This window comes from Erpetoichthys calabaricus, chromosome 1, assembly GCF_900747795.2.
Source record: "Erpetoichthys calabaricus chromosome 1, fErpCal1.3, whole genome shotgun sequence".
Classification (NCBI taxonomy): Eukaryota; Metazoa; Chordata; class Cladistia; order Polypteriformes; family Polypteridae; genus Erpetoichthys; species Erpetoichthys calabaricus.
Genome location: NC_041394.2, coordinates 106,963,773 through 106,988,539, shown reverse-complemented (window position 1 = coordinate 106,988,539; position 24,767 = coordinate 106,963,773). Strand labels below are relative to the sequence as shown.

General features: G+C 37.8%; 1 protein-coding gene across 1 annotated transcript in view; it reads left to right on the top strand.

Moving 5' to 3' along the window:
- slc15a5 (solute carrier family 15 member 5) overlaps positions 1 to 24,767 on the top strand; it is a 94,553-nt gene that overhangs the window by 54,804 nt on the left and 14,982 nt on the right. The window contains exons 5-6 of the mRNA XM_028796428.2: positions 1,752 to 1,938; positions 21,821 to 22,009. Of these exons, the coding sequence (XP_028652261.1) occupies positions 1,752 to 1,938; positions 21,821 to 22,009 (376 nt within the window). The remainder of the gene's footprint in view (positions 1 to 1,751; positions 1,939 to 21,820; positions 22,010 to 24,767) is intronic.

The following is a 24,767-nucleotide window of genomic DNA, read 5'->3' as shown; positions in this document are numbered from 1 at the left end:
CAATGCCTTTTTACATCAATTAAATTGGAATCTGCTGCCTTTGAAAGCTGTTAGAAAAACCTACGATAAGAACAGGCCAATTAAGCCCAACAAAGTTTGCCAGTCCTATCCTCCTAATTCCTCCATAACGACATCAAGTTGAGTTTTGAATTTCCTTAGACGCCTTCTGTTTGTCACCCAACTTGGTAACTTATTCCATGTTTCTATTGCTCTCTGTGTGAAAAAAAAACTTCCTAACATTTGGGTGAAATTTATTCTTAACAAGTTTCCAACTGTGTCCCCGTGTTCTTGATGAACTCATTTTAAAATCACAGTCTCAATACACTGTACTAATTGCCTTCATAATTTTATACACTTCAATTATGTCTCCTCTTAATCTCATTTTGCTTAAACTGGAAAGGCTCAGCTCTTTTTAATCCTTCCTCATAATTCATCCCCTGTAACCCTAGAATCAGCCTAGTCGCTCTTCTCTGGAACTTATCTAGCACTGCTATGTCCTTTTTGTAGCCTGGAGACCAAAACTGCACTGAGTACTCCAGATGAGGCCTCACCAGTGCATTATAAATGTTGAGCATAACCTCCATGGACTTATCCTCCACACATCGTGCTACAGTTGGGTCCATAAATATTTGGACAGAGACAACTTTTTTTCTAATTTTGGTTCTGTACATTACCACAATGAATTTTAAATGAAACAACTCAGATGCAGTTGAAGTGCAGACTTTCAGCTTTAATTCAGTGGGGTGAACAAAACGATTGCACAAAAATGTGAGGCAACTAAAGCATTTTTTAACACAATCCCTTCATTTCAGGGGCTCAAAAGTAATTGGACAATTGACTCAAAGGCTATTTCATGGGCAGGTGTGGGCAAGTCCGTCATTATGTCATTAACAATTAAGCAGACTTTTGTGAAAGAAATAGTTTACGCACACTTAAGAGTACATGCAAATTTTATAGATGAGGCCCCTAACGAATTGTTAGATTTCAGCTTATTTAATTTAAACAGTACTTCTTCCTCTACAATTTCCATATCACTAAGTGCCTTTTTGGTTGTCCCTGTTATTGTAGTGAGGTTAACCACTTCTTCACATATGAAAAGTTTAAAAAAATGCAACTATATGCATGTAGGCCTATAGTTTAATACCCTTTGATATTTGTGATATATATCACCTGGTCCTTGGTTGTTTTTTTACTGCCAAAATACTGAAGATAAACTATTAAGCCAACACTCGCTTATTTGGTTACATTTTTAACTACATGCTGTTGAAAATTTATTTATTGTAGTCTAGTAATGCATGTAATTGCATTTTACTAACATTTTTATGAATACTCTGTGTTATAAAATGTTTAATAAATAAAAACGTAATAACTGACTCTTTGATGAAGTATTAAAACATTTTAAATGCTTCAACTATTAAATCAGTTAACAAGTCACAGAATGCACCTGAACCATGTTAAGCTCTGATTAACAATACATACAGTATACTTTTATATGTAAATAAAAAGTTCTCTTGTCTGTAATTTGTTTCTTAAACTGAATGGAATGTTATTTAGTTTTTTGTTCAATATTTTTGTCAGGGATATTTATTCAACGTATAGTGCTATACTTACGTCATTGTTTGCATTTTTTTAATGTTTAAATGAACAGTTTAACATGTGAACTACTACATAAGCATAAAAGTAATGCTACTACAATAACAATATCACTCATTGCTATTGCTAATATACCATTATTAATTTTTCATTTTCAGATTCCTTCTGGCTATTATATACAAACTCTCAACTCAAACCTAAATCTGAAAGGATTTCTTCTGCCGATTGCTGCCATGAACGTGATCAGCATCATACCATTGCTAGTTATCGCCCCTCTTCTAGAATGCATAGCAGCTTGTCTTTTATCATGGCAGAAATATTCATTGTCACCGACCACACTGATTGGTGAGTAGATATAAGCAAGAAGAGGCTGCTTGTAATGAGCTGATGATGGGATAAAGCTTTCAAGTTATCAGTTTTAGGACAAGATAAATTGACTATGAAAATACTCAATTTAGCATTATTCTGTTTAATATTAACAAGACTTAACAGATCTGGTCAGAAGCCAACAAAATCTTCATTTAAGACACTATCTGAGTTGTCAGGACAGCATAACTTGCTTATTTATAGGCATGTCATGCACTTGAAGTAGGAACATAATTTGTCAAGAATTGTTTGTTAAATGCTTATTGCTGTCTAAAACTATGACTGACTGCTCTGTTAGTAGTACATGGATGTATGCTGCATTCAGGCTTTCCTAAATTTCCAGTTGAGTCATTTCTCTCCACCTTTTTTTTATGGAATCTTCAAATAAAAATAGTGTTTAATGCATGCAGGAGTTCAGACAAGCTTATAATTAACATTCTAACATCCATTAATGAATATTCCCCTCAAATTACAAAAGATGTCCCTTATTTGGATGCTAACCTTTTGGGCTTGATAATTTGGAAATTAAGTATAAAGAATATTAAAAGACATTTTAAAATTGTAAAGTAGCCATAAGAAGATACTTACATACTGTATATGATTGCTGCTAGTGGTGATTGGTAAATTAACATATGCAGTAGTCCTGTGGTCAAGAGACATTCTTAAAAGCATAAAGACCTCAATTCAGTCATTTTGGTGGCCCATAGATATTGTAATGAATGATGGAAGAGGCAGAAACACCACTTAATATTTGTGGGTCAGTCCTGTAATACCTCCATATTTATTGTTTAAGCGAAACAGTAAAAATATGTAAAATTATTGTACCTAAATAAGCTTCCTTGCTATTTGGTCCACATGAAACATCCTGATGCCTACAAATATGCACAAGAACAAGTCACACACATTTTTTCATAATCCTGCAGACTCTTTATGATGTCCTCTCCTGAAGACTGTCTAACTGGAGGTCCACACCGTTTCTCTCACTATCTCTATATCTCATTCGTTTTTCTAGCAGATGCCCTTTTTAAATCTCTCACCCTCCCCATAGGACTGCCCAACCACCTGGAAAGATCTTTCCAGAAGGCTGGAATGGACTTTCCATCTGTTTCTGTAATATCCACTGTCATTCCACCTTTAAGTGCAACAATGCTGTATATTTAAAGCTCATTTCTTAGCATTAAATTGAAAGGTCAGGGACATGAATTTAGGAAAGTTTTTGGCATGTAAGCTTGGTAAGCAGATGATCAGTTGGGGACTGTCTTCAGTGTTGATTGGAATAATCATATTTTTTTCCATTGTAATCCTCATTTGTTTGAAATTGTTTGCAAAGTCCTATAACAACATGGAAGTGAATATTATTTTAGAGGAAGCTGAAAAGAGAATCATGATTAATGATTATTCAACACATTGTAGATTTTGACTTCTTTTTGTTAGATTATACTTTCACATGAATGTTATTGGCTGACCAGTGATCTGTGTGTGGTATATTGTGTGTATTTTTTATATTTTTCTTGCTCCCATGAAGTTCAGAAGTGTGAGTACATGTTTGTGAGTTTAAAAAGAATAAAGGGATTTTATCCCAAAAACGTCCTCTGTATCTCTGTTAAACACGGAAACCCAACAGGTTATGGGCTCAAGCACGACACAGGGAGCAGATGGCACAGATTAGTTTTCAACAGAGATGAAACTAATTATGAGATATGGAAGCTGAAATTGACAGTAATTCAGAAATTGACTGATGACTGTAATTCAGAAGCTCTAGAATATGTATATAGTCAATATAGTAGCAGAAACCAATAAACAGATGGGATCAAGGAGAGGATGGGACTGATGTGTCACATTATAATGTGACGTGGGTAAAGACCCAATTCTGACCCAAGCCTGAATTGTATTCAAAACTATCACTAACCAAGAAAGGAGAAAAAGGCTTAGAAATATTTAAACGATTATGCAGTTGATTTTGAAGATGACTCAGTTAACATCATGATATACTACTGCTACGAGACAATATGTGGCACTCCTAAGACTTATAGATGCCCCTAAATTCTTCTGAATTGCAAGAGCAGGTACGTGTAAAGGAGAAAAAATTCCACTTGTTTAAAGAAAACGACACAATCGAGTTAATCACCTTATCTGAAAGTAGAGATGCAGTGGTTAGATGGGTTTATGCCTTAAAAGAAAATGGACAGGGTTCAAAAATCTTCAAGGCAAGGTATGCTGCTAAAGGCTACAGTCAAGTGGAAGAAATAAATTATCAAGAAACTTAACCTCCCACCGCCAGTATCACATTTGTACGAGCATCAATGCAGTTACCAGTACAGAATAACCTTACAGTTCACCAAATAAAAATGAAAACAGCAAGCTTGCACAACACAATAGATGCTGAATTTTAGTAGAACAACCTAAGGGCTTCACAATCGAATCTATGACCGGAGGGGAACTGGTGTACAGTACAGGTTGAAGAAATCTCTCTATGTTCTGAAACAGTCTGTCAGAAACTGGTACAAGGTTCTGTATGATCACCTAGAACAAAACAATCTCCAGAGAAATCTAGCAGATCATTATGTCTATAAAAAGCAAATTGGAAACAAATTAATTATACTGATCATTTGGGATGATGACTTAATCATAGTAGCAAGCAATAATGAAAGAAAACATGAAATGTCAATTCAGTATTAAATATTTATGAAAACATTCTTACTTCCAAGGCTTCATTTTGAGCAACGAGATTGAAAAATCAAAAAGAATGAGAAGAACTAAATCCTTGAAATACTTGAAAGGTTGGGTATGACATATTGTAAGCCAAGGTTTACCCCATGTGAGCTGAAAATAGATGATGACATCCAGGGTACTGTAAATCGCAAAGAATACCAGGAAATTGTGGGGAGTCTAACATATGCTATGATGTGTATCAGACCTACCATTTGATGGAGACTCAGCAGGATCTCACAACTATTAGAAAACTCCCAAACAGAAAACCTAATCACTGCTAAACATGTTCTAAGGTAAGCTATAGACTATGAGTTTAGTTTCAGGAAATCTGAAGAGGACTTGGGTCTGATTGCTTTCAGTTACTCTGATTAAGCATCCGAACCAGCATACAGGCAAAGCACTACTAATTATTATTTCAATCTGAACAATCATGGCCCTGGAAGTCTACAAAACAAGCCACTGTAGCAATATCAACATGCAAGGCTGAATACATTGGGTTAGTGTCCACAACTCAAGAAAGTATACAGTATATTTAATCCAGCTGTTAAATGGTATGGACAGGAATTGTCACAACTGTACAAAAATCAATGGTGACAATCAAGGAGCTATCCAGTGAACAGACAGAGGTCCAAGCACATAAATGTCAGGTACTACTTCATTACTCAACGAAGGTAAAGTAGAAATTGTCTATTATTCATCTGAAAACATGGTTGCTCAAAACCCAAAGGTTAAAACAGTTAAATTTAATAGTTTTCTGTTTGGTAATTAATGAAGAGATAAAGGGACAGAAAAATTTGATATATTGACCCACATCATTATTATAGTTCATATCACCAAGCCGTTATAATGATCTATTATAATATTATAATTATGTGAGTTGACATTTAGCTGGTTTAGCTGCATTTCCCTACTTGATCAAGAGTGTCGTTGTTTCCCATTTTTTCCAAAACATTGCACACACATGGATCAGAGTTGTAGTAAATACAGTAATCCCTCCTCCATCGTGGGGGTTGCGTTCCAGAGCCACCCGCGAAATAAGAAAATCCGCGAAGTAGAAACCATATGTTTATATGGTTATTTTTATATTGTCATGCTTGGGTCACAGATTTGCGCAGAATCACAGGAGGTTGTAGAGAGACAGGAACATTATTCAAACACTGCAAACAAACATTTGTCTCTTTTTCAAAAGTTTAAACTGTGCTCCATGACAAGACAGAGATGACAGTTCCATCTCACAATTAAAAAAATGCAAATATATCTTCCTTTTCAAAGGAGTGCGTGTCAGGAGCACAGAATGTCACATAGATAGAGAAAACAATCTCTGGCAAACAAATCAATAGGGCTATTTGGCTTAAGTATGCGAAGCACCGTGGCACAAAGCTATTGAAGGCGGCAGCTCACACCCCCTCCGTCAGGAGCAGACAAAGAGAGATAGAGAGAGACAGAGTTTGTTTTTCAAGCAAAAATCAATACGTGCCCTTCGAGCTTTTAAGTATGCGAAGCACCGTGCAGCTGCACAAAAGATAGCAACGTGAAGATAATCTTTCAGCATTTTTAGACGAGCGTCCGTATCGTCTAGGTGTGCGAACAGCCCCCCTGCTCACACCCCCTACGTCAGGATCACAGAAAGTCAGCGCAAGAGAAAGAGAAAAGTAAGCTGGGTAGCTTCTCAGCCATCTGCCAATAGCGTCCCTTGTATGAAATCAACTGGGCAAACCAACTGAGGAAACATGTACCAGAAATTAAAAGACCCATTGTCCGCAGAAACCCGCGAAGCAGCGAAAAATCCGCAATATATATTTAAATATGCTTACATATAAAATCCGCGATGGAGTGAAGCCGTGAAAGGCGAAGCGCGATATAGCGAGGGATTACTGTATACACATGGTTCACTTTTATAAATCGCAGCGTTTGCAAGTGAAGTTACATACACACATGTTCAGCCTCTTTTTGTGCGCATGCATGCTTTACAGGCCCCTGGAAGAGCTAGAGTGGCTTCAGATTTCTGTCACAGACCAATTGCATAATTAGAAGTTGATCATTGCTTACAAAGGACTTGTTATCTAATTTTCTAATTCTGCCATGTAAGTTCATTCTTATGTTTTCCTCTTTCATTTTCATACAAATATTTTATTAGAAAAATAACTTCACAAAGAGCACACACACAGGTGGAAATAGGCCCAGGTTTGGTGGTGAACTGCTGGTTCCTCGGTCATTTTCATATCCTTGGTAATTGGCAACTGATTAAAAAAAAATATTAAAAATGGTGAATGAAGCTTTTTAAGAATAAAAGTGTTGATTAAACTTGAATCTTAACAGTTGAGGTATATCAAATGAAACACAAAAATGTTGTTTGAACCTTAACTATATGAGCAGCAATAATTCAATTCTAATTAACAAACTGGGTTGGAACAAAAACCTGCAGCATTTTAGGCCTTCCAGGAAACATCTGATCTAAAGTGAAGAGTTCTGATAGTTAATTATTAAGTTGGAGGTGCGTTAAGAGTGTTATTTTAGCAGCCAGGTGACTAATTATTATACTTTTTGCCTACGTTTATAATTTAATTTTTTTTATGTTCTGGCTTTCACTCAGCAGTCTATTCAGTACTGTGTGTTGGGCTTTGTGTTTGCACGAGCCCTCATCAAGACTGTTTGTTAGATACAACCTCTCCTCAGCATTGGATTTGAAAAACAGTGATAAACTGTGGTGTTACTTTACGTAGGATGACGTTCTGTTTGCTCTGTTGTACAGTGTATGCGCTCTGAGACACATTCATTGTAAACTGAAAATACTGTGGGTGTTACTTGTATTGCATATATGCCTTCCTGTGGAAGTCCAGTGCCACCCTGTTAAATTTATTCTGGCACTAACACTGCTTGCACAAGGCAGACACTAAAAAGAAAACCAACACAAGCTGCCATGAACTAATCCTTGCCTGAAAAACAGACACAAGTATGTAGGTCAGCCAGCAAGGCCGCCCTTGCCCTAAATGATTAAAGATGTTTAACCAATCAGGTTAAGCCAATCAGGTTTAAACCTGACCAATCAATTAAACCAATCAGGTTTTACTCAGTACAGAATAGACAAGTTAGTTTTGGAACATTCTACAAAGAATACACAAAAATGGGCAACATAGTATGAAAATGTGCTGTCACATACCAATGCCCATGGACTCACTCATTATGTACCATCATGGCACTGTAGCGGTTTTGATCTCTGGAATTCAAGAAAGAACAAAACAACGTAACATGAAAATAGTTAGTAAAATTTGCAAAAACTAACATGGAGGTGACATCTGCTGGTGTCAAATGCTGTACAGAGAAAAAAACAGGTCCAGGGCCAAACCCTGAGGGAAACTGCCTCATATCAAATGCAATGAGAAGAGTACTGTCAACAGACTTTCTCACATGTTGAAAATGACTTGTTAAACAAGCTTTCCAAGAACAGTATCTGAAAGTCTAATTAAATTGTCAAGCCCTGGCAGTAGACTAGTATGATCAATAGTATCATTTACTGAACTTCAGTCTAAAAGTGTACTGATTGTAGCATTTTTTGAAGTAAGGAGAGAGAAGAACATTTAGTATATTAACACCATGAACATAATTGACTGGCCAGGATCAGAAGAGGCATCAGGATTTAAAGGATTTTTCAAAAGTCTAGTCTAGAAATGAGAGTGAAGGCCTGCACCCATGAGACCACAGCAACTGTCAAGACAAAAAGGGTCAAAGTCAATAAAAATAAAAGCCAAAATCCTGTCCAAATTGTTTATTTTGCATAAGACGAGACTTTTGCAAAGGCGTTCCTGTAAACTTTTAATTTCAAAGTTCACACCTTACCACGTATGAGCAGTCAACATAATCAACAACAACAACATTTATTTATATAGCACATTTTCATACAAAAAAGTAGCTCAAAGTGCTTTAACATAATGAAGAAAAGAAAAATAAAAGACAAAGTAAAAAATTAAAATAAGACAACATTAGTTAACGTAGAATAAGAGTGAGGTCCGATGGCCAGGGAGGACAGTAAAAATAAAAAAAAACTCCAGACAGCTGGAGAAAAAAATAAAATCTGCAGGGGTTCCAGGCCATGAGACTGCCCAGTCCCCTCTGGGCATTCTACCTAACAAAAATGAAATAGTCCTCTTTGTATTTAAGGTTCTCATGGAAGGACTTGATGATGATGGTCATGCAGACTTCTGGCTTTTAATCCATCAATGTTGGAACATCACGGTGGCCACCACCACAAAGAAACCGTAAAAAGAAACAGAAGAGAGAGTAGGGGTTAGTATGGATTTTAGAGCCACCATGAATAGTTATTATAATGAATTGGATATACAAAGTATCAGGATTAAATTAAAGTGAAGTTATGAGAAAGCCATGTTAAAATAATGTGTTTTTAGCAGTTTTTTAAAGTGCTCCACTGTATTAGCTTAGCAAATTCCTATCGGCAGGCTATTCCAGATTTTAAGTGCATAACAGCAGAAGACCGCCTCACCACTTCTTTTAAGTTTTGCTCTTGGAATTCTAAGGAGACACTCATTTGAAGATTGTAGCAGTAGGGGGCTCTAGAGCTCCCTTGAACCCTCAGGTACCACGCCAAACACCAGGTAAATGTACAATTATTATTTATTTTATAATTATTACGTGCACTAAGCACCCTCCACTCCACACTACTCATAAACACTATACAATACTCGATAATCAATTATTAAATACACCATACTCAATCCTCCTCTCCCAGACACTTAGCCACCCTTCCTCCCAGCTCAGCTCAGTGTTCTGGTCTCCCAGAGTCCTTTATATAGTCCATGACCCGGAAGCGTTTCTCTCTTCTGTCCATGTGACCGTAAACACTTCCGGGTTGGATAAAAGCTCCTTTCTTCAACCCGGAAGCACATCGTTTCTCCTGTTCATGTGACCAGGACGTATTTCCAGGTTATAGGGCATATAGCACTCCCCAAGCCTCCCTACAGCGGCTCCTGGTGGTCTCCATGGTATCCAGCAGGGCTGTGTATACAAACTACAAGGTCCATAAGGCCCTACTGGAATTCGGGGAACCTCCATGCTGTTGGGAGGGCTCCACCTGGCGGCCTGGAGGTGTGGGTCGGAATATTTAGCCGGCCATCCATCACAGTATCTAAGGTTACGATTTGGAATATAAGGTGTCAGATATTCTGATATATAAAATGTAGCGAGATTATTTAAGGCTTTATAAACCATAAGCAGAATTTTAAAGTCAATCCTGAATGACACAGGTAACCAGTTTAGTGACATCAAAACTGGAGAAATGTGCTTGGATTTTCTTTTCCTAGTTAGGATTCTAACAGCTGCATTCTACACTAGTTGCAAACGATTTATGTCTTTTTTGGGTAGTCCTGGGAGGAGTGCGTTACAGTAATCTAGTCGATTGAAAACAAACGCATGAACTAATTTCTCAGCATCTTTCAATGATGTAAGAGGTCTAACTTTTGCTATGTTTCTTAAGTGAAAAAATGCTGTCATAGTGGTCTGATGAATATGCGATTTAAAATTCAGATTACAGTCAACAGTTACCCCTAAGCTTTTTACCTTGACTTTTAATCCTAATACATCCAGTTTGTTTCTAATAGCCTCATTATATCCATTATTGCCAATCATTAAAATTTCAGTTTTCTCTTTTTTTAGCTTTATAAAATTACTATTCATCCATACACAAATACAAGTACGACATTGTGTTAGTGAATCAGGAGAACTGGGGTCATCAGGTGCTATTGATAGGTACAGCTGTGTGTCATCAGCATAGCTGTGGTAGCTCACGTTGTGCTCTGAGATAATCTGACCTAACGGAAGCATGTAGATTGAGAAAAGCACCAGACCCAGAATAGAGCCTTGTGGAACACCATATAGAATATCATGTGTATTTGAGTTATAATTACCACAACTAACAAAGAATTTTCTCCCTGCCAGGTAGGATTCAAACCAATTTAAGACACTGCCAGAGAGGCCCACCCATTGACTAAGGTGATTCTTAAGAATATTATGATCAATGGTGTCAAATGCGGCACTCAGATCTAGGAGGATGAGAACAGATAAATGGCCTCTGTCTGCATTTACCCGCAAGTCATTTACTACTTTAACGAGTGCAGTTTCTGTGCTGTGATTTGTTCTAAAACCTGACTGAAATTTATCAAGAATAGCATGTTTATTGAGGTGGTATTTTAACTGTATAATGACTGCCTTCTCTAGAATTTTACTTAAGAAAGGCAGGTTAGAGATAGGTCTAAAATTTTCAAGAGCAGAGGGGTCAAGATTATTTTTCTTCAGCAGGGGTTTAACTACCGCAGTCTTAAGACAGTCTGGGAAGACCCCCGTATCTAATGACGAATTTATTATGTCAAGAATATTATCAATTAGCACGTCCGATACTTCTTTGAAAAAACTTGTTGGTATTGGGTCAAGGACGCAGGTGGAGGGTTTCAGTTGAGAAATTATTTTATGTAAATCAGATAAATCTATCCTGGTGAAAGAATTTAATTTGTTTGTAACGGAGTATTGGGGTTTAAGAGGATCCTAAGTGTTGGGGAGATATACTATGTTATTTCTAATATCATTAATTTTTTGATTGAAAAATACAGCAATAGCCTGACAGGTTTTACTGGAAGTACTTTGGAGGCATTCCTTTGAGTTACCTGGGTTTAGCAGACGATCAATCGTCGAGAATAAGACTCTGGAATTACTAGCATTGTTATTTATAATCTTAGAGAAATAGCAGCACCTCTCAAGACGGACTGTGTTATTGTATTCTGTTATTTTAACTTTTAATATTTCATAGTGGATAGTTAGTTTATTTTTCCTCCATTTATGCTCAGCTCTATGGCATGTTCTCTTTAGATCAGACACTTTTTGGGTCTTCCATGGTATAACAATGCTAGAAGATTTTTTAATTGTCTTTTCAGGTGCAACTATGTCAACAGCAGCTCTCACTTTAGTATTAAATCTTTCCACCTTACTATTTACATTATCCTCACTATTATAGTTGGCACTACAAACGGACTGATTGCTTAGAATGTTTGTAAGTTTTAAAGCTGCTGATGAGTCAAAGAAGCGTTTTTTAACAATATGCTTCTCATGAATGTTTTCTATCAATATTTCTACATTAAATAGTAGAAGAAAATGGTCTGATAGACCAATATCAATGACCTGCCTTACATCAACTTTTAGTCCTTTAGTAATTACTAAGTCTAACGTATGACCTGCTTTATGTGTAGGCTGATTAACAAGCTGTCTCAAATCAAAAGAGTCCAGGAGGTTCATGAATTGTTTTACTTTTTGGTCACACTGATTACCGATATGAAAGTTAAAGTTGCCGACTGTTGGGGCTCATTTATACTTCACGCGCCATGCGTTCTGAGCGTTCATTTGATGAATCCTCTGAGCAGGTCCTCAGAAATTAATGCGACACGTGTGCGAGTTGCAGTACCAGCAAAAAGTCGGGGGGCGCAGTGTGCTAAAAGTTGGAATGTGACGTCAGAGTCTCTGTTTACTATCTACATGTGACAGAAAGCCGCTTTGCGGATCCTATGAGATCGGTGTGCATGCTTCGATATTTGATAAATGGTTCAATGTGGTGAAGCAAAATGCCGACATACAGATGTATTCATGGTGCTTTTATATTCGAGCGTTGCATATTCCCGATTGTAATGACACGATACGTTTTAAAATTCTCACATACTGTCTTCTGTGCCATCTTTTTTTCTAGGGCTTCCTCTGTTCCTGACATCAACGAATCGCCAGCAATAGATCGCCACACTGAGCACATTAAATGTATGATATTCCAACTCTCTGCACATTTAGAATCCTTAGATTTATACTTGATATCACTTTCATGATGAAAAGCATTAAAGTATGTATATTACATTTTACAGATAAATCCGTAATTTCGTTTAAATAATGAATACTGTTAATAATTACACACATGGGGTGACACAGTGGCGGAGTGTTAGCGCTACTGTCTTGCAGGGAGTCACGTCGCTGATATTCCCTGCCTGGAGTTTACACGTTTTCCTGCTGGGTTTCCTCAGTGTGCTCCAGTTTCCTTCCAAAGATATGCAGATTTGGGGATTTGGTGCTGCTAAAATGACGCTAGTGTATGTGTGTGCTTGTATTCACCTTGCGATGAGCCGAGGCATCGTCCAGGGATTGTTTCTCACTCGTGCCCAATGCTTGCTGGAATGGACACATCCATGGATTTAATCAGTAAACATCCTTTTCAGAGATATTGCGGTAAGGTGTCATCGGAATTTAATGGGTGTTCTAGGCATTTCACAACACAGAGAAGCCGTACATGTTCTCACCGTGATAATATCTCGCACTGCCACCTGGCGGATTCCTCCAGATATACGTAAAGTACGCGCAAGTATAAACACTTCAACGCTTGCGTAGCAGGAGCATCTGCTGCAGCATGTGTCGCGTCGTGTGAAGTATAACTCCGACCTAAGAGTGTGTCATAGTTCGTAATTAAAATTGACACCAAGTCAGAGAATTCCTCAAAGAAAGACGTGTTAAATTTAGGAGGTCTATACACGGATAATACTAGAACGTGAGAATCTCCATGAATAACAACGGCGAGATACTCAAAGGACTTGAATTTACCAAAACTGACATCTTTACACTTTAACCGGCTTGAGTAAATGTTTGCCAAGCCACCGCCTCTTTTTCCTTGGCGATCCGCACGAGTAAAACTGTAATCCGGAGGCGCAGATTTGATTAAAACAGCCGCGCCATCAGAGTCAAGCCACGTTTCACTTAGTGCAATGAAATCAATTTTTCTATCACTAATAAGATCGTTGATAAAAAACGTCTTGTTAGTTAAAGCTCTAACATTTAATAGTGCCATATTTAATGTTTTGGAGGGGCTGAGATGAATACTATGTGCATTATTGATATTTGGAACAGGAACTAAGTTATTTTTGTTAGCGCCGCTCTGTGTGTATTTTATATTTAATCTATAGTCTGTTTTTATAGTTTTAATACATTGTTCATCTAAAGTAGTAATTGTAATTAAATTATTGGTGTTTATGCCGTATTGCCTAGATTTTCTACGTGCATTGAGATTGGTTACTAGAGTATTAATGTTGTGCACGTTTACGGAAGATTTTGTTAAGAAATTATCATGTCCTAGCACAGCAGTAGCATTACAGAAGGGGTTAAGAGTAGAAACAGATAGTCAAGATAAACGAATTACCTTAGCGATGTTTTCGGAGAGGACGCGGGTGCCGAATCTATTCGGATGCAGGCCATCCCACTTGAAGAAATGCGGCCTTTCCCAAAAGAGGTCTCAGTTGTCGATGAACCCGACGTCTTGGTTCTTGCAGAAGCCTTTCTGCCAGTTGTTTAATCCTAGCAGATGACTGTAGTATTCATTTGATCGTCTGACGAGAGGTAGTGGACCCGAAATGAAGATCTTTGCCGATGGGGTCCTATCCTTCGTGTCTTTAATTATTGCTGCGAAGTCAGCCTTGAGAATTTCCGACTGTCGGTGCCTTACATCGTTCACGCCGGCTTGTAATACAACGGATCCAACTGCCCTCTTCTTGTGCTTCTCATAGATTGTCGGCGCACGTCTCATCAAATCTTGGACACGAGCACCGGAAAAACAAGAAACAAAAGATATCTGATTAGGGCATGCGATATTGAGGTTTCTAACAATCGAATCGCCTACCACTATTACATGACCCGGGGTTGAAGGCAAACTGGGGATGCGGAGAGGGTCGAACCGGTTCTGGATCGAGATGCTCGCCTGTGCCGATGGAGGTGTTCTAGCCTTGAACCCCCGCTTGCATAGCTGAAACACACTGAGGTCTTCGTCGGTGTCATTGTTGTCGCTCCTACGAGATGCGGGGGGGGGAAGCTTACTTGATGTTACATCGATTTCCGATGACGAGGATGGTTTATCCAGCAGCTGAGCATTAAAATCCCTAAGGTACCTTCGTCTGGACAGGAGTTTCTGAATCTGTTTGTCGAGTGCCTGGAGTTCTTCTACGACAATGGTAATATGATTCATCTCACTTTCGGCCATTGTCTGCTTCTGCTTCCGCTTCCACTTCATGCCCTATGAAAGAATGAGAGAGAGCTCAACATGATGTCACAGGTCACACACACATCATATGTCTAGCAACCATGCAGCTGTTATGATTGCCTGGCAGAATGCAGATGCTCAAAGTTATTACAGAGGGAAAGAAATAATGACCAGGGCCCTCATGCATAACGCCGTGCGTAGAATTCACACTAAAACATGGTGTATGGACAAAAGTCGAAATGTGCGTACGCACAAAAAAATTCAGTTACACAAAACCATGCGTAAGCCAACTTCCACGCACTTCCGCTACATAAATCCCGGTCAGCATGAAATGTAACGCTCGTGCATGCACCTGCCGCCCCACCCAGAATTACGCCACTTTTAATATGCAAATCAATATACATGTTCCCTTAAGTACAGCATTCTGTGAACAGGCAATGGCAAAAGCACAGGGAAAAAAGAATTTCGGAGAGTGCCAAGTGGAAGTAATGAAAAAACGTACTATTTGTTGGTTTAAGCAGTTGTATAACCAACCAAAGGAAGCCCGAAATAATAAAAAAGTTGTCAGATATGAAAGTTGCTGTGAAAAGGCGAGTTGTAGCCCACTGTCTGAGTGTCATATGGAAACTTAGGGTACAGAGAAAAGAAAAAAAAATAGGGACACAGTGGAAAAAAAAACTCAAAATGTTAACTTTAACCTCAAAATTTCCACTTTAATTACAGTTTATTTTATCATTAACGTGGAACATCATAAACTTAATTTTAAAATCTTTTGATTTTCTACTTTCTCCACATCCCATCGTAACTAAAGTAGCTTCGTATTCTATGTGTTCTTCTATGTAATCTATTTGTGTGAATCATACATGCTTCTTATTAAACAGGCTTTCTCTTACACCAACAGGACACAGAATACATTACATTCATGATATTACAGCTCTCTGTACAATTTAAATACTTGATAGGCACGTATACTTGATTATCATTTTCATAATGAAATGAATTGAAGCATTATTAAACTTGGGCCACAGTGGCACCGGGGTAGTGATTATCTAGCGCCCAGTCCAGAGATTGTTCCTGCCTTGCACAAGATCCTTGCTGTGCCGTGCGCGACCCTCGATGAAATAATTTATTGCAGCAGTACTGTCTCTTTCAAACGTACTAACCCCCAATTCCTGTCCTTCCTTTTCTTTCTCCAAGTAACCAATTGCCACACAATTAGCTCTTTAATAAAAGTCAAGCCAGCTGTAAGCTTAGAACGCTGATTCTTTGAAACTTTTGAGGAACATTGAAATATCTTTGCAGTACATGTTTAATTACTTCATCCATCTATCCATCCAGGGTCGCGTCAGTCCCAGCAAACATACAGCGAGAGGCAGGAACAATCCCTGAACGGGGCACCAGTTCATCACTAGCGCTGTCCACTGTGTCCAGACCAGCAGTATACATTATTTAAATGAAGTTAAAAATGTATCTGTATAATATAAGGTGGCGTGGGAGGAGATTCCAGACCAGACAGGTAGAAATAGGTGGGTCACAGTCACAAGGCGTAAGGTAAAAGGTGCACTCTGTCCGGGGGCATCAACCCCAGAATCAGAAGTGTCAAACCGTTATCATGTCCTTGCGGAGCTGGACGGTGTCTCTGAGATTTCTGAGCTGGTAGGCAGGAATGAGGAGCCCCAACAGGCCACCTCAAAACCAGTTCCAAAAAAGAGAGAGGTAGTAATAGTTGGGGACTCAATCATTAGGGGGATTGAAGCGCAGGTGTGCTTCAGAGAGAGAGAGTCTCTCACGGTGTGTTGCCTTCCGGGAGCACAGGTGGGAAACCTCTCTGGAAGGGTGGATAGACAGTTGGCCAGAGCGGGGGTGGATCCAGTTGTAATTGTCCATGTTGGAACAAATGACATACATAAGGGTAGTCTGTCAGTTTTGTGATCCAAATTCAAAGAGTTAGGTGCCAGGCTGAGGAGCAGAACTGACAAGGTAGTCTTCTACGAAGATCTGCCTGTGCCACACACCAGTCCAGGTAAGATTGAGGAGATCAGAAGGCTTAACGCGTGGCTCAAATCTTGGTGCAGGGTAGAAGGGTATATGTTTATGGGGCCTTTTGGAACAGATGGAACCTGTTCCACTGTGACGGGTTACATCAGAACTGGAGGGGCACCAATGTATTGGGGAGGCGTATGTGTAGGCTAGTCGAAGATTGTTTAAACTAGGGAATGGGGGGGGCAGGGAGTTTAGGACAGGCCAGGTTTAGATCTATACATGGAGGAACAAACAATGGTGTAGAAATAAAAATGTATAGTAATATAAATTCTAAGCACACATTTAAATGTAGAAGGAGTAACACATTAAAGAAGGAGAAGAATAAAAAAGGCAAGAATAAAAATCAAATAAACAACTTATAGTAAATATAACTGAATTCTAGAAATGAAACAAATGAAATCAGAACTGGCCGCTCTCTTTGCCAAAGGACAAGAGGGGCGTATTAATAAAGAGGACCAAGAGAAGGAAACAAAATGTACTGAACTCATGTGGAAGTCTGTAAGTGCATCAACAGAAATAAAACAAGGATATCTAGTGATGACAGCTAAGTAATCCTAATGGTTTTCAGTTGCGTTTTTGTCAAGAAGAGTAACTTGGCAAATCAGCAGCAGGTCCAGCGTATTGTAACAGAGCGCTCAAAAGAATAGCAGATGGTCAATAACAATTCATTATAATTGCCAAACTTCGATTATGTACCAAATAACAAACAAGCAATGTCTTCTGCTTTGTCTGAATAGTGTTTGCATCTGCAATGAGCCTTCATGGGCCTTTAGGCTTCATACTTCTTCTACTATATTAGCTGTGGATTAAAGTTTTAGAAGCCTTTAGGCCTCCGATTTAAGCCAGTTACTATCTGACATCCTTCCTCTTTCAACCAAAGATTAAATATTAAATATTCACATGTTTCTCGCCCCTGGCTCCACCTTAGAACATTTTGATTTGCATGTATAGCTCTCACAAATTTGCTTGTGTATGACTCCATACCTGTCAGGCTCCGACTCGCAGTGTTACTCTTTGTTGAAGAAATGAGCATATATTCTTCCAGAGCTTGCATTTTCGTTAATACTTCTCTTTATTTAAGGACATACTGTACATGCATAGCCTTTGCACTTGAGTAATTCTGCACCTTGTCTTTCTTCTAGTTAGAATTCTAACTTTTCTGGATTATCAAATACCAAACCTTGCACTGTATTTCTGAACTTGATTGTCTTTTGCAAACATACGAGTCTACAAATCCAAGTATTTCAGACTTAAATGTAATATCTGATTCTGGAAAGACTTTTAAGACCTAACGGGCAACAGCTAGTGTTGTGTTGAGATCTCAAAGTGAAGAGCAGAATCCCAATCATAGCTTTCAAAGCTATGTGTGTCAAATCTGGGAGAACAGCACACACCTTAAGGGGACCAAATTAAAGGGAACATAGAGGAAGGTTTTTGATATTAGGTTAGTTGAAGGCACGTTCACTGCTCATGATTCAGGTCTGAATCTTCTGCTGTAAGATGGAAAATATAAGCAGGTAAGCCATGGTGTACCAAAATTCTTACCCTTTGTCTCTTAAAAAACAGCCCCCGTAGGGTTGGTTCTGCACTCTCACATTTTACACCATGCAGTACCGTTGATTAATCTCTCACTCACTCAAGACTAAGAGGATGGCTTCACACCACACCAAGAACCTGGCACTCACACACATACAGCACATCAAATCCATATAAGAAAAAATAAGTTCTGCATATCTCAGTGATCAAGATCATCTTATTTTTAGAACCAATTATACAGTAAATCAATCAAAATTTTCCAGCTCTTTATTCTACCCTAGACTTTCAGAACCAGATATAAAATACTATTTACACGACTGGATAGAACCATGAGAGAATTGTGCTTAAAAGTGGGTGGGAACAATTAGATGGTTCACTTAGTGTCACATTTCTAAACCAATCCAACGCCTCATGAAGACGTCACTCAAAGCAGGGATGATGATTGTGAACTGTAATGAGCAGTAATGCTCTTGTTAACTTGGTTCAACAGAGAGTAAACTTCTGATTACGATTATGATAAATGCTATTGGAAAAGTCTCCAGAACAGATCCCTAAGATTTAAATGTGCGGAGAGCACATTGTATGTGTGAAAAATAAACATACAGTAACCTGTTGCAACTGGGAAACGCCTTCCTGTTATGATACATTAGCATTCAAAAACATCAATGGAGTAGTGTGCAGGCAGTGCAGTGTAATAGTTTAAGGATTTTGACTTCAAACACTGAGCTTGCAAGTTCAAATCCCACTGCTGACACTGTGTGACCATAAGCAAATAACCAATTAGATCTCAAATGCTGTAAGTCACCTTGGGTAAAGATTTCAGTAAGGGTAATAGTAGAAAGGTGAATGATATGTTGTTGTAGGTGCTGTGTGTGCTCTCTGCTGTTCTGTTGCAATGACAATGTCAGAATCGATGTAAGGTTCAAAGAACTAGCAGCTATGTTCATTAAAATATGAATTTGAAGGAAACAATGTGTTGCACCTCATCAAAAGGAAGCGAAAATGATTACCATTAAGAGAACTGACAATGAGGAGATACAGATTTCTGTACTCAAAATACTGCACAACATACTACACGTCTAAATGAGCCAGAATTGAGTGACCGCATTTTATCACGTAGTATATCCAAAGGCCACAATGCTGATTTAAACTCTGTTTGCTGTTGTTATGTTATATAGTAATGCAATGGCCAAAATGAGAGAAAGATATCATTGCAGACAGAAGAACTTCTCAAGCACATGGATCGAAGTACCTACAGTGGTCAACATGTTCCTGTGTCTCTTCTGTCACTGCCCTTATTGCGATTTATTAACTGTTCATTAAGTTTCAGTTACCTGATTCTAAAGAGCAGTTGAATGGATAACAGCAGTTTTAGCTTTCTGTTTTCTGCCAATGTCAAGTCTTTTGTTCAGTTACTTTTGCTCTCTCCTTGTCTTTTTATAGTTGGTTTATGTATTTGTATGTGAATGTGTGCCACAGCAACCTCGACCATTTGAAGTGCACAGACCTGAGGAATTTGGAGGTGTGTTTTTAGAAAGAAACCCTGTGGGCAGAGCCTTTTCAGTAGTGGATCTTGCCCCTATTCAAATCAAACATTTTAATTAGTTTTCCCCAGATGTGTATCTCATTCGAGAATCATGTCTAGTTGCATGAGACTAATGCTACCCAGACTGACACAGTAACAAATTCACATAACCAACGCAATCTATGACGTGTAGATCAACTACCATTAACGAAAAATAAAGTAGGTAGTTGACTAACAGATGACCATTTTCGCTCTTTTGTAACTAATTAAATATGAGAATAAGAAATCTTTATTCAAGAGAGATTTTATGATACCTTCATTGTGTCAGGAGTGCATAGCGACCACATTGTCTTACGATATTTAAGTGTGAGAGTTGAGGATTTATGGCATCTCCTTCAAGTAGTCATTAGGCAAAAGTGAAAGAGGTTGTTCCAAGTGTTAACTTTGCATCCTCTCAATTTGGCTTTAAGTGAGGGAATAAAGATACAATAAGCTACCTTAGTAAAATAGAGATCTTCCTAAGATCACTTGTAATCGATTGTCCAAAAATGCATTGCTCACTTCTAGAATTTAGACATTTTCTGGCAACAGTAAACAAGGAGCTGGCAGAAACAAGTGACCAGAGATTAGAAATGGCAGGTTTTATTTAATGGGGAACCTTATCAACAGGACCCCTACTCAGGTGACTGACTCAAATGTCTAATAATGGCACCAATGACTACTTAAGTGTTTAATTATTTTATTGGTTATATTGACCTAATAAAGAGAAAAGCCAAGCAAAATGACACCTTTTATTGGCTAACTAAAAAGATTACAATATGCAAGCTTTCGAGGCAACTCAGGCCCCTTCTTCTACATCTTGCCTGAAGAAGGGGCCTGAGTTGCCTCGAAAGCTTGCATATTGTAATCTTTTTAGTTAGCCAATAAAAGGTGTCATTTTGCTTGGCTTTTCTCTAATTCATAATGGCTAACACGGTACAACACCCTAGTACTATTGACCTAATAAAGTATTTCTTACTGTTTTGTGGGAATACTCCAATGCTTTAGATGAAGTAGTGGTTGTGGGCTATGTATACTGTATGTGTAGCACAGGGCAATTTAGTTATTATTTGTGCTAGTAAAGAAAAAATTCAATGCAACATATGAAGTACAGTATGTGCTAATATAGAAAACCCCACTATAAAAATGTCCATTCCCTCATTACTCTATATACATTGTAGAGTGCTCTGCATAGCCTGAGGCAAGCTAATACGTTTTTTTTTCCAGTAAATTCCCCAAAGGATTGTATATGATGAAGTGGTATAAAAATCATTCAAAAACACATCCAGTACACTTTTTTTTTAACTGTTCCAGTAAAGGATTTATCTCACCTTCAGCTGCAACAAAAATAAAGCCCTTTTGCATGACTATAGCAGAGGCTGCTTCCCCTTCCAAATATTTTCTGGCTCAGTGAGACTGTGGCTTTTTATATATCCTTCACAGATCAAGGATTAATGGGACAGGAGGTCAAAAGAAACCCCAGGGGCTCCCCTTACATGCTGCCTCCTGGAAGGTCCAGATGGACTGCATATCTAAAGCTTTCAAATAATTAATAAATAATGAGGTTCACTTTGACAAAGAGCAGCTTTCAGATTGTACAGGTACAGTAGGGCACTTCTCTAGCAAACATTATTTTACTTGAAAATATATTAAACCTAACTGAGAAACCTGAATAAATTAACTTCATTATTTTTAAACGTGTCAAGAAAAAAAGTCTGTGATTGATTCATAAAGATTCTGGCGCACATATTTTGAAAGGCTAACAGAAATGTTTCTTTGCAGTTTTCCATATTATTGCATGTACTTTTCTGGGGCCCTTTTTCCAAATGTAAAGGTTTGCCAGTATTAACTCACAGATGTGTTTTTAATCATATAATTCTTCTACTAAATGTACTGATGAAAGACAAGCTATTAACCACAATGTCTTCCTGTCTAATTTTGTCCAGTTTCTGGTCACCTGTGTGCTGCCCTCTCCGCCTCTGTTGCTGGCTTCTCTGAACTACACAGGAAGTGCTACCCTACTATGGAGCAAGTGATTTCTGGGAAAGTGCTCCATGTCTCCTCCATGCCCTGTTTCCATCTGGCTCCCCAGTATATGTTACTGGGCATATCTGAAACCCTGGTCAACCCAGCTTGTAAGTCTTTGTTTTTTTTTAATTGGAATAAAATCCTGGAAAATAAAATGAATGTGTTATGTAGTGGTTAGCGTGGATAAATCACAGCTTCTGAGTCCTGGGTTAGACTCCCATACCTATGGCAAGCCAAATTATCATTCAGAGATATCTTTAAAACATTTAAAGATATCTCTAAATCTTTTAAAGATATCTCTAAATATTTCAAGATATCTTTAAATATTTCAAGATATCTTTAAATCATTTGAGATATCTCTTAATCATTTGAAGATATCTGTAAATGATTTAAAGATATCTGTAAATGATTTATAGATATCTGTAAATGATATATAGATATCTTGAAATGATTTGCAGATATCTTGAAATGTATCTCGAATTAAGATATCTTTAATGAACTTCAAGATATCTTTAAATGATTTGCAGATATCTTTAAATGAATTACAGATATCTTCAAATGAGCGCTTGCATATTTAAAGATATCTTTAAATGATTTGCAGATATCTTTAAATGAATTACAGATATCTTCAAATGAGCGCTTGCGTATTTGCAGATATCTTTAAATGAATTACAGATATCTTTAAATAATTTCCTCTTTATTTAAAGATATCTTTAAAACGAATTACAGATATCTTTAAATCACTTCCTCTTTATTTAAAAGTTGTACTCATTATTCAAAAATCACATCACTCCCTGTGAAAGGCTTCCGTTTTTCGTTCGTTTATTATAGAATTACAAATATACTTATATTTCTGTTTTCTGTAAATCATTTAAAGATATCTTTAAATACAAAGTGTTCATTTAAAGATATCTGTAATTCATTTAAAGATATCTGCAAATACGCAAGCGCTCATTTAAAGATATCTGTAATTCATTTAAAGATATCTGCAAATCATTTAAAGATATCTGCAAATCATTTAAAGATATCTTTAAATACGCAAGTGCTCATTTAAAGATATCAGTAACAACCTTCACTAAAATATTCTAAGCCAAAGTGACATTTGGAGATATCTGTAATTGATTTAAAGATATCTGTAATTGATTTGAAGATATCTGTAAATCATTTAAAGATATCTTTAAAAGCTTTTCATAAAGATATCTTTAAAGGATTTACAGATATCTTAATTGCATTTAAAGATATCTTTAAAAGATTTAGAGATATCTTTAAATGTTTTCAAGATATCTTTAAATGTTTTAAAGATATCTCTGAATGATAATTTGGCTTGCCATACATACCAGGCACTGCCTGTGTGACGGCTACACATTCTCTTTATGTCTGTGTAATTTTTTTGTCAAGTTATTACACTTTCTTTTCCACATCCCAAAGATATGCCAGTTGGGTGGGTTGGGAATTCCTAATTAGCCTGAAAAAATGAGTATAGGTGAGTTTGTGCGTGCACAGAAAAATGACCATTGTGAAATTAACTCTTGTAGGGTCAAAAAGTGTATACTATGTATGGAAAAAGTGGACACATATAGTATATAGACATCAAGTATTCATGTACAACTGGTCATTATGCTTTGTGGGTAATGTGACTGTGAACTGGATAAGCAGGATCAGATGGATGGATGCTTGCAGTGTGGACCAGAAAGTATTCACACTCCTTCACTTCCTGCACACTTTACTGCATTATACATTTAATTTTACATGGATAAATTTTCCTTTTTTGCCCCTCGATCTACACTCAATAACCCATGATGACAACATGAAAAGATGTTTTCAGAAAGGTTTGGAAATTAATTAAAAATTAAAACTGTAATCTCTCTTTTATATAAGTATTCAGATTTTTTGCTGTGGTAGTCCACATTGTGCTCATGTGCCTCCTGTTTGCTTTAACTGTCCTCTAGAACTTGATAAGAATCCACCTTTGGTAATCTGAATTGATTGAACATCGTTTACAAAGACACACTATTGTGTATATAAGGTCCCACAATTCACACTGCATGTCAGGATGAAAAGCAAGCCATAAAGTCCAAGGAGCTCTCTGTAGACCTTTGTGATAAAATGATGGCGAGGTTCATATTAGGGCATGGGATTAAACTATTTGTAAGGTTTTGAGTGTTCCCAGGAGCACAGTTGCCTCAGTAATTGTGAAACAGAAGTAGTTTGGAACCACCAGGACTCTTCCTTGTCTGGCCAAACTGAGTAACTGGGCAAGAAGTGTCTAAGTCAGAGAAGTGATGGTTACTCTAACAGAAAGAACAACCATCTCAGCAGCATTCCATCCTTTAGGCATTTATTCTACAGTGGCTAACTCCCATCCTGAAATTTGCTAAATAAAGGATTCTGAGAGCATGTGGAAAATGATTCTTTGTTGTGATCAAACAAAAGTAGAACTCCAAACACTATGGCTGGTGAAGACCAGGCACTGCTCACCACCTGTCTAGTATCACCCTTATGGTGAAGCATTGTGGTGGCAGCATCATGCTATGGGGGTGTTTCTCAGTGTCAGGGACAGGGAAACCGATCAGAATTAAGAGAAATCTTTGAAGAAAACCTGCTGCATTGTACACATGGCCTAGACTTGGGCAATGGTTGATCTTTCAGCACAGCAACGGTCTGTAACATACGGTCAAGACAACACAGAGACAAATCCCTGATTGTTCTTAAGTGGCCCAGCCAAAGTCCAGACTTAAACCCCTTATAACAGGAGAGGCCAACTCCCACCATGGAGAGCCACAGTGGATGCAGGTTTTTGTTCCAACCCAGTTGCTTAATAAGGAAGCCAATCTTCACCAATAACAGATCTTATTTAGTTTCATG